Source organism: Dendropsophus ebraccatus, chromosome 5, assembly GCF_027789765.1.
Source record: "Dendropsophus ebraccatus isolate aDenEbr1 chromosome 5, aDenEbr1.pat, whole genome shotgun sequence".
Classification (NCBI taxonomy): Eukaryota; Metazoa; Chordata; class Amphibia; order Anura; family Hylidae; genus Dendropsophus; species Dendropsophus ebraccatus.
The window spans coordinates 152,485,833-152,497,490 of record NC_091458.1 but is presented as its reverse complement, the minus strand read 5'-3'; the positions used below and the strand labels follow the sequence as shown (position 1 = coordinate 152,497,490).

The following is an 11,658-nucleotide window of genomic DNA, read 5'->3' as shown; positions in this document are numbered from 1 at the left end:
ATAGATAGATAGATAGATAGGAGATAGATAGATAATAGATAGATAGATAGATAGATAGATAGATAGATAGGAGATAGATAGATAGGAGATAGATAGATAGATAGAGAGATAGATAGATAGATAGGAGATAGATAGATAGGAGATAGATAGATAGGAGATAGATAGATAGGAGATAGATAGATAGATAGATAGGAGATAGATAGATAGATAGATAGATAGATAGAGAGATAGATAGATAGAGAGATAGATAGATAGATAGATAGATAGATAGATATCACACGAAAATCCAAAGCACTCCAGCATAAGGTGAAAAAAGGTAGTGGTTTATAACAAAAATGTGCAAAAACACAAGATGCAACGTTTCAGTTCTCTCACAGAACCATTTTCAAGCAGTTCTGTGAGGGAACTGAAACGTTGCATCTTGTGTTTTTGTACATTTTTGTAATAAACCACTACCTTTTTTCACCTTATGCTGGAGTGCTTTGGATTTTCGTGTGATACTTGGGGATCCCCCCAGCCAAGGGATTTACATCCTATTGCACCTGCTACACCTGTGAAGAAGTGCGGCTCCTTTCTCCTCTGTAGATAGATAGATAGATAGATAGAAGATAGATAGATAGATAGATAGATAGATAGATAGATAGATAGATAGATAGATAGATAGAAGATAGATAGATAGGAGATAGAGATAGATAGATAGATAGAAGATAGATAGATAAATAGGAGATAGATAGATAGATAGATAGATAGATAGATAGATAGATAGAGAGATAGATAGATAGATAGATAGATAGATAGATAGATAGATAGATAGATAGATAGAGAGATAGATAGATAGATAGATAGATAGGAGATAGATCGATCCAAGAATTTGCAGCGCTTCCATATGGTGAAAAAAACTTGTGGTATTTTATTTAAAAAAATCATCAGCCAGTGCAATGTTTCTGTCTCATCACAAGACCTTTCTCAAGCATTCTTGAGATAGATAGATAGATAGATAGATAGATAGATAGATAGATAGATAGATAGATAGATAGGATATAGAGAGATATATAGATAGGTAGATAGACTTTGCACCATTCCCGTCAATGGAACTGAGCTGCAATACAACACAACACGACCCATATGGTATGTGGGCTGGAGGGGTGTGAGTGCCAGGGCTGATTTTTAGTCCTAATCCGGCCCTGACTGTATATGTATATACTGAGGATTACACCCAGCATACAGGACAGGAGAAGTGGTACTGTGCATTGTATATATACACTGAGGATTACACCCAGCATACAGGGCAGGAGAAGTGGTACTGTGCACTGTATATATATATATATATATATATATATATATATATATATGTATATATATATATATATATATATATATATATATATATATATACTGAGGATTACACCCAGCATACAGGACAGGAGAAGTGGTACTGTGCACTATATATATATATATATATATATATATATATATATACTGAGGATTACACCCAGCATACAGGACAGGAGAAGTGGTACTGTGCAGTATATATATATATATATATATATATATATATATTACACTTATGTTACACTGTAACATCAGTATGTATGCCCTGGGCAGTGGAGTCTAAGCCTGGCGGGCCCCTGTGTTGCCCGGGGCCCCTGTGCAGCCGTAGCGGCTGCACAAGTGATATGTCCGCCATTGTGTATGAGGGAAGCCAGGCGGCCTCTGGTGTGATACACTCAGATGAGATGCTGTATCTAACTCTCCTATGTAACACACAGCACTACACTATTGTATATTAGTGTGTGGTGTCAGGTTTGGGCACAGTTATTTGGTGTGAGACAATACCAGCAGCCCAGGGGGTTAGTATATGTGATGTTGGGTATTGTGCACAGATGAGGTTAGGAGGGTTATTAGTGTGGTTGTGGTTTGCACATGTGGCTGTTATTACACTGATGTGTATAGGGAAACACACAGAAACACACAGCACAGCCCCCCATCATTCTGTATATATGAAGAGGGGGTCAGTAAGAAGAACAGTCTCAGTAAAATGGGATAAATTGGCAGAAAAAAAATCTTTATATACCTTAATATAAAACTTTTAACAAAAATGCCTGATTTTAATATTTTTAATAACTTTACAAAAAACATGAGAACAGCGGGTAACCAAACTCTATTGGCCTATTTCTGCTTCGGCCATTTATACAGTAACATACACAGATTTTGTAACATGATACCGAGACAGAACCTCTTTATTTTTTTGTTAAACAAATAAAATGTTTTTCTTTTTAGTAGAATATATATATATATATATATATATATTTATATATACACATATACACATAGTATCTATACAGATTATCCACATATATGTTGGTGCATTTCTTTCCTCACTCACAAGACTATGGAACTCTTTGACATCACAAAAGAAAGCTGATGACATCACAAAGGAAAGCTGATGACATCACAAAGGAAAGGCTATGACATCACACAGACATTGTACACTTAGCTGCACAGGTAACATTCCATCAGTTGCTAACTGCCGCTCAGCAGAGATACATGGGAGGGATCGCTCTCACTTACTGATATCAGCACTTGGATTGGATAATCGATAGAGATTTGACCACAACTTAAAATGAAGGCAAAAAACAAGAGGAATCATCTAGAAGGAGACACAGAAGAGAAGGAGAAGAATAATGGAGAGGACGAGAGGAGAGACAAGGACAGAGGAGATGATGATGATGATGATGACCAGGAGCAGCCAACTACAACCAAGAAGCCAAGAAAGAACCGTGTCTTAGCCTGCCTGCAAAGTGCCTGGGCCCGGATGACATGTAAGAAGAGGAAATCTTCCAGCCACCTCTCCGGCCACAGCAGCATCATCCCTCTGATGGACGCCACAGGTAGGACCAACAACTGGAATTGTACATGCATCCTTAGGACTCCATAGAACACACACAGTGGGGCTGATTCATGGGAATAGCGCCCCCACACAGTAGTTACCCCTTCCAGTAGTGGCTGTAAGCTGCATGGTGTCCTGTGAACCACTCACCTTTGTTGTCCCCACCCCATTAGGTCATGTTAGTATTTGGGGCCTTGTTGATCAGTTTTACTCGTCTTCCTAGGGAGGCGTGAGGCAGGCAGGCCATCTTTTATATCCCAGGAATATAAACTGAAGCTGCTGTCCATGGGAGTTTATCATCCTTTTTCACTTTTATTGTGGGATGTGTGGATGTTTTTCATGCCCCACGTTCACCATACAGGATAAAGAACATTGGGGGAGATTTATCAAACATGGTGGGAAGTGAAACGGCCTCAGTTGCCCCTAGCAACCAATCAGATTCCACTTTCCATTCCCAACAGACTCAGCTAGTACAATATACTGCAATACTATAATAATATATGTCTAGTAAAAGTAATGTATTGCAGTGTACATTCATTGTGGTTTTCTCTCTGTCACAAAAGGGCATTAAAGCGGCAGTACATGGCATATGGCCAGAAACTAGGGACTGAATTTCGCACCCATTTGCAATTTTTTCCGCTTGCCCTCTCTGTAGCATCACTAACCCCATCACCCACTTGTAGACGTAGGAACCTCTGAACCACCTGTGTAGTGTTTGGACCCTCTGTGACTTCTGTAGTATTAGGACTCCCTGTGCTCCATCTACAGTATTAGGACCCTATGTGCCCCCCCTGTGATATAAGGAACCATTGTGCCTCCTCTGTAATATAAGAACTTTCTGTAACACTATCCCACTAATATATATCTCTGGGAGGTATAATAACCCCTCTGTGCCCCCTTTATAGCACTGGGACCTGTTTTGCCCCCTCTGTGGTATTAGGATGTACCTGTACTATAACAATGCCTCTGTGTCCCCTCTTTAGTACTAGGGCCCCTCTTAGACATTTGGACCCACTATACCTTCTATGTAGTAGTAAAGCTGTCTCTGACCCCTCTGTAATAATAGGATGCTTCAGAGCCCCCTCTGTACTACACAATCTCCTCTGTGCCCCCTTTGTAGTATTATGACATACTGTGTCCCCTCAGTGGAATTAGGACCCCTCTTTGCCCCCTCTGTAGTATTATTACCTCTCTGTGTCCACTCTGTAATAATAAGCCTCCTATATGCCCTATATGATCTCTTTCTATTAATTCACACATCTATCCTTTTCCTTTGTAACAGATAGCCGTATACAGGAAGCCATACTGCAGGAGCACCAACTACTGTGTGACCAGTACCACAACCTGGATGACCTGAGTGCCCTATACTACGCTGAACAAGAAGCCACGTTAGAGGACTACCAACGATGGTGTGACCAAACCTACAACATGGATGACATATGTGCCTTGCACTATGTGGGCCAAATAGCCATGGAAGAAGAATATCAGGAATTGTGTGACCGGATTCATAGCATGGAGGTCCTGTATGTCCAGCACTATATGGCACGATATGAAGAGAAGCATCAACAGGAGACCGAGGAGGAAGGACTGAAGAAGGACCACGACGGACTGAAGAAGGACCACGACGGACCGAAGAAGGACGACGAAGCCAAGAAAAGTGCCAAGATCCCGTTCTTAGCCCGACTGCAAAAATGTTGGGAATGGATCACTAATTCAAAATGGAGAGGAACATCTACACTCAATGATGAACGTTCCTGTGAAATGCCAGGACCCAGTAACATCAGGAATCCGTCATCCAAAGAAGACCCTGACAACTCTAAAGAGACCTCACCTGTTACAGTCCCCCTAACATTGGACTGCTTCACCTTCTACCAGTCACTGGGAGAAGGAACCTTCGGTAAAGTCCTCTTGGCAAAAGACACCATCCGCTGTGAATGTGTTGCCATTAAAGTCACAGAGAAGAGGCACGTCAGCTTTAAAGAACGCCATATCCTGCAACAAACTCATGAAAGTCCATACTTGATGCATGGCTTGGCCGCCTTTCACACACCGATCTTTGCCTGTTATGTGATGGAACTGGCCACCGGAGGGGACCTGTTTGAATATGTCAAAAAGCACTGGCCTCTTGATACCGCCACAGTAAAGATCATCACAGCCGAAGTGGTATGTGGCACAGACTTCCTGCACAGAAGAAATATTATCCATCGGGACCTGAAGCCAGAAAATATACTTCTCACCAGAGAAGGCCACATAAAAATAACAGATTTCGGCTTTGCTGTGACAAATGCGTATAACCTGACCAGAACTGTGTGCGGAGGTACACCAGGATATGCAGCCCCAGAGATGATAAAACGTCAGCTACATGGGAGAGGAGTCGACTATTTCGCCATTGGCGTCATCCTCTACAATCTCTTGATCTTCAAGCGTCCATTTTATGGAAGAAACCAGCACGAAACAGAAGTCTCTGTCCTCTTCCATACTCCAGACTACCCAAAGTCCCTTACTGACGACGCAGTTAACATCTTAAAAAGCCTGCTGCGTAAAGACCAGTTCGAGCGGCTGGGAGTCAAAGAGGACATCAGGAGCCATCCATTCTTCTCGGATGTCAATTGGGAGGACGTAGAAGCCGGGAGAATTGTTCCACCAGCAATCGTGATGACATCCTCTGTTGAACTCAATGCTGAAGAACCTATGAAATTTGCTGAACCACCAAACGTCATCAAACCTGAAGATCAGCAAATCTTCAATAAGTTCAGCTTTGTGTGCCCGGAGTGGTCAAATCAATATCATGCTGTCATTACTGACAAAGAAGATGCTGATAATGATGATGACGATATCTACATGTAGAGCATCACCTCTACTGATCTCTGCTCCAATCTAAATTTAAACTTAACTTAATCTTAACTTAACTTAAGTATCGGACTTAAATCTTAATTAGACCATACTTAAACCAACTAAACCAACTAGACCTAAAACTTAACTAAAACCACCAGTTCTGGTGTAGCACAAGCTATGTAAGACTTTGTAGAGCTTGTGGGAGGGTGGGAGGGCTCCCTCTTTGTGCCTTCACCTTGACGTGGTGAGGGAGCTTGCGTGCCTTAGTGATCCATTGAGCTAAGCTGGCTGGAGTTAATGCTCCTGGTGGGGTCTCCCGTGCCAGAAAGGTCAAAGGGGAGAGGCCAGACTAAGTAAGGCACCCAGAAGAAAGGGCTTGAAATCTACTTCTTTTCTCTCTTATAAAAACGCAATAGATAGATATCAGAATAACCAGACAAGTGCCGTGCTTGAAAGTAAGCGACTCAGGTCAGAAGGCGACTAAAGTGTTATCCAGGCTTAGAAAAATATGTCCGCTTTCTTCCCGAAACAGCACCTCTCCTGTCCTCAGTTTGGCTCAGGTTTAGCAGCTCGGTTCTATTGAAGTGAATGGAGCTGAATTGTAGTACCACACACAACCTGAGGACAGGGCTGGTGCTGTTTTTGCAAGAAAGTAGCTGTGTTTATTCTTATCCTGGATAACCCCTAAGTTAGAGTAGGTATGGAACCTAGTGTACTGGGAACAGGGCTGGACTGGGACTAAATAGCAGGCGCGGCAGTGATATCCCAGCAGCCAATATTCAATATAATCCCTGCCATATGACAGAAAATACACAATGTCACACAACACCTAGGATGGAGCCAACTATCACTACTCACATTCATTTGTAAATTACACTATGAACAATACAAGAAAAATAAAATAGCTAGGATTTACCTGATGACATGATCATGTGTGTACTACTACTATACAAGCACATATATGACCAATAATACCGCCATACAGTGGTCAGATACAATGTCTACATAGGATCTGTACAACACTACAACTATACAAACACACATATATGCAAAAATATTGCCATACAGTGGTCAGATACCAGCTATAGGATCTGTATACTACCACTATACAAGCACTCATATAACCAATAATACCGCCATACAGTGGTCAGATACCAGCTATAGGATCTGTATACTACCACTATACAAGCACTCATATAACCAATAATACCGCCATACAGTGGTCAGATACAAGGTCTACACAGGATCTGTACACTAACATTATAATAGCACTCATATAGTCAATAATCGTGTATGATACCAATGTGGTGATATATCTAAGCTCAACTAGGTAAAATTCTCCAAAGAAAATGTTTTCTTCAAAATTAAGTAGTGTCAGAAAGTTATATAGATTTGTAATTTACTTCTATTTAAATTTTTAAAGTCTTCCAATACTTATCAGCTCCTGTATGTCCAGCAGGAAGTGGTATGTTGTTTCAAGTCTGTTCTTGGTTGCTGGGTTTCTCTTTATATCAGGAATATCTTATGTGTGGGTTAATCTATTCTAACTATTGTATGCGAGGAACAATCTAGACTCTGGTTTACTGAATACGACATATTTGAAGAACTTTTCCTAGCCCACTTGAATTGTCTTTCCCAAGTGTATATATGAACTGTGTGAATTATTCTCTGTGATTCTAGTCTGTACTAAGTTTGGAGACACGGGCATATTGTGTAGATAATTTTTTGCATTAGGATGCCCTCCAAAAAGAAACCAGAAGAGCCCCAACCTAGGAGGTCAGGGGGTCCCGCTAGTGTTAGCCTAATAGGGACTAAGGGGACAATCCAAAACATGGACAAATATCTACAATCTCCCCTCAGTGTTGAATCTGCTAGCCCCTCGCCTGCTGCACAGCCTGCCCCCTCCCCAGTAGGAGAAATAGAACAGGAGAAAGATAGGGTGGGAGAAGGAGATGATATAACAGTCAGTCCCGCTACAATTATGGGTCAAGATTCAGGAATATTGGGGAAGATGTTTGATATGATACAAAAATTAGACAATTCATTATCAGAGGTATTGGTTCAAATGGGCTCCATAAAGACAGAAGTTTCCTTTGTTCGAAATGATCCTGGGAAAATGACTGAAAAATGGAATGAAATAGAGAACAGGGTGATAGATGTAGAGAAAGCACAGGGAGTTTGTGCAGGAGATATAAAGGAGCTGAAAGTAAAAGTTGATCAAAATCACAAAAAACTTATTGATTTAGAAGATAGAGATAGACGTTCCAACTTGAAATTGGTTGGCTTTCCTGAAGGGAGCGAAGGGAAAGATTGTACACAATTTATTTATGAGTGGTTGGTGGGGACATTTGATACGACGACTTTTTCTAAGTTCTTTGGGATTGAGCGTATCCGATAGAGTAAAGAGAGCAGCTGTATTTAAAGCAATTAGCTATTACCTACCAGCAATTATAATTTGGCAGGAAACGCATCTTATTCCAGAGGCAACAGAGAGGCTAAAAAAAGGTTGGATAGGTGAGAGCTATCACTCTACCTTTTCGGCCTATTCAAGATTAGTGAGTATCCTGATTCATAGATCCCTTAAAACTGAACTGATTGAATCCTATAGAGACAAGTTGGGGAGATTTGTGATCCTCCACCTGCGATGTGAAAATATAGAGATGGTACTAGCAGCCGGTTACTTTCCACCCCCTTTTTCTGCCAAGTTGCTGATTGAAATAGATAGTGTAATGCATAAAATGCCGAATAGCCCCAAATTTATTATAGGAGATTTCAATGAGGTGTTTGATGATACCCTAGATAGATTTAGATTAGATGGCCGAGGGGGGACGGGGGTTAGGTCGCAGTTAGCTAAGGTGGTGGGGGAACTAGGGTGGAGAGACCTATGGAGAGTGTTAAACGGGGAGCGTCAGGAATACTCTTGTGTTAATAAATCCCACAAGGTAATGTCTGGCATTGACCATGCGTTGGGTACAGATGGAAGTGTGCCATGTGTGAAGAGGATGCAGTTTGGTAAGAGAAGGCTTTCAGACCATTCCCCATTTGTTCTAGAGCTCTATAGGAACGAATGTCCCTTGCCTAAACCTATTAGAATCAGTCCTTTTTGGCTGAGTTTGATTCAGATAGACTTAGAGGGGGAGGCAAAGGGATTTTGTGAAATAAATAAAGGAACTGCAAATATAAGGACTACTTGGGACGCCTTCAAGGCTACCTTGAGAGGGATACTTCACGATAAAATCTCTTGGTGTAGAAAAGAGGCAAAGAAAAAGGAGGAAAAACTGTATGAGAGTGTAAATAGCTGTGAAACAAGTTATAGAAATGCAGCGTCAGAGGAGAAGGGGAATTTATGGATGCAAGAAAGGGAAAAGCTAGAGGAAAGGCTGGCTATAAAAGCAGAGATTAGAGAACAATTCCTGAAGGCTGGAGGGGGAATAGGGGGAGAGGGATCGGGAAAATATCTATCTCGGTTATTAATTACCAACACAGTAGAAATGGCATAGTGGCTATTAAAAAAGGAGATAAGATAATTACATCTATAAAGGGAATATTAGAAGTCTTCCATGATTATTATAGGGGGTTGTATACGTCGGAATTGTGCCTTGGGCACCATAGTATAGTTGAAGTTATAAAGAATGTTTCTACTCCTAGACTTACAGATGCCCGGGCACAATACTTAGAGGAGCCCATCTCTCTATCTGCCTTAGTGAGGATGCGGGAGGGCAAGGCTGCAGGCTCTGATGGATTACCGGTAGAGATATATAAAAAAAAATGGGGTAGCCCTTTTATATTGAGTTTCTGGATCTACTAAACTCCTCTCATTCTGAGAAAATATTGCCTGACCCCATGAACGAGGTGGTAATAGTCGTAATACTCAAAGAGGGTAAAGACCCCCTGAGGCCGGATTCCTATAGGCCTATATCATTAATGCAGATATAAAGATCTTAGCATCAATTCTTGCAAAACGGCCTCAGTTATGGAGTCATTGGTACTGGATTTATGCAGGGTAGGGGGGCATATACCAATATCAGAAGAGTATATTCAAATATTCAGGAGACTGGGGGTGACACCAAAGCAGGGCGTTGGTTTCACTAGATGCGGTCAAAGCTTTTGACCGCATCGAGTGGAACTATTTGTGGGTGGTGCTGGAGCGGATGGGCTTTGGACCTAACTTTATGCGTTGGCTACAGATCTTATACTCTGCTCCAAAGGCTCGTATACTTGTTAACTCTGCTTTGTCTGAGGCCTTTCCCCTATCAAGAGGCACGAGGCAGGGTTGTCCCCTGTCTCCTCTTCTGTTCAACTTAGCAATAGAGCCTCTGGCATGTATGATTAGATGTGATGAGGATATAAGGGGCTTTGTGTATACTGACAGGGTTGAGAAAATTTCCCTCTTTGCCGATGACCTTATGCTATTTCTCTCTGATATGAAAGTATCAGTTCCCAGGTTAATCCAGCTTATAAACGAATTTGGCCACTACTCAGGGTTTGCAGTAAACTGGGTTAAGTCATCTCTGTTGCTGATTTTGGACAACTGAGAATATGTAGCCCCGGAGAAACCATAAGATATCTGGGTATAGAGCTATCGGTGGAGTTGGAACAATACGGGGAGCTGAATTTACTTCCGCTTCTGTCAAAAATTAAAAAAAGAATTAAAATATGGAATAGACTCCCAATTGGAATTGCGGCGTGTATGAGAATTATTAAAATAATCATATTGCCACAAATCCTATATATTCTTGCTAATAGTCATAATAATGGTTTGCAAAGAAGACCTTTCGACAGATTACATCTATATGCAATGAGCTCATTTGGAAAAATAAAAACGTTAGCATCAGCTATGATACGCTCACTCAAAGCAAAAATAAAGGCGGGTATAAGCTTCCAGATTACGAGTTATATTACCTAGCTGCTCAGATGGTATATATAGTCAAGTGGATACAGTATGATTTTACCGGCAGATGGATGAATTATTGTAATCAATACCATCCTGATATGTCTTCTATGCTTGAGGCCGATATGTTGGTTAGTAAAAAGACTCCCATAGATTATATGTTAAAAAAGGTATGGGTCAAGACAAAAAAAATATTACACATTGAGGGTTCAAATCAATTTACTCCCCTTTGGGATAATCCACGAATTATTGAGTTCACTAAAATAGATGATCCAAGATTTTGGGTGAGCAAAGGGATATATAGAGTTGAGCACTTAGTTGAGGTGGGGGGAATTATCAAAACTTTTGATCTATTGATACAGGAGTTCGGATTGAGTATTAGGGAGCACTTTCATTATATGCAAATTTGTCACGCCTTTGGGGGGACACAGGATAAAAAAATATTTGGGGTACAGGAGCACATACTTTTTCAGTCACAAATAACTAATGCTAAACGAGTTTTCATAGGGAAAATATATAAATTACTGTCACTGAAAGTTAAACATATAGAAAAAGCAAACTATAAAAAAAAGTGGGAAGATGATCTTGGGAGGGATAACATAGATTGGTCTAGAGCTTTTGAGGCTGTAAATATGACTAGTCCGCGCCCTAATCCTAATGTGTCACAATTGTTTATACTATATAGAGCATATTATACTCCCTCCAAATTAGCTAAGATAAAAAGCGATAACTCAGATAGGTGTACTAGATGTCAAAGGGCGAAAGGTGATCTAATTCACATGCTATGGAGATGCCCAAAACTCTTCAGATATTGGGAAGAGATAACTCAAGAGCTAGAAATAAATCACAACGCTTACAATACATCCTGATCCATTACTCTTTATACTGGGTATTTTTGTAGATCTATAGTGTTCTTCATATACAAAGATAATGCTTGCTAGAACCCTTTTCGCTGCCAGGAATTGTATTCTGAGGTTATGGATTTAGACGTCGGCCCCAGAAATGAATATGTGGAAAAAAGCTGTAAACCATGTAATAGCAA

The 11,658-nt window shown here is 40.7% G+C and overlaps 1 protein-coding gene across 1 annotated transcript; it reads left to right on the top strand.

Moving 5' to 3' along the window:
* The first annotated feature begins 2,556 nt into the window (after positions 1 to 2,556).
* On the top strand, positions 2,557 to 8,123 carry LOC138794213 (uncharacterized). Its single transcript, XM_069972995.1, has 3 exons — positions 2,557 to 2,891; positions 4,173 to 5,625; positions 7,586 to 8,123. Exons 1-3 carry the CDS (start codon positions 2,624 to 2,626, stop codon positions 8,121 to 8,123), a joined length of 2,259 nt encoding a protein of 752 aa, XP_069829096.1. The 5' UTR covers positions 2,557 to 2,623.
* Positions 8,124 to 11,658: the final 3,535 nt, after the last annotated feature.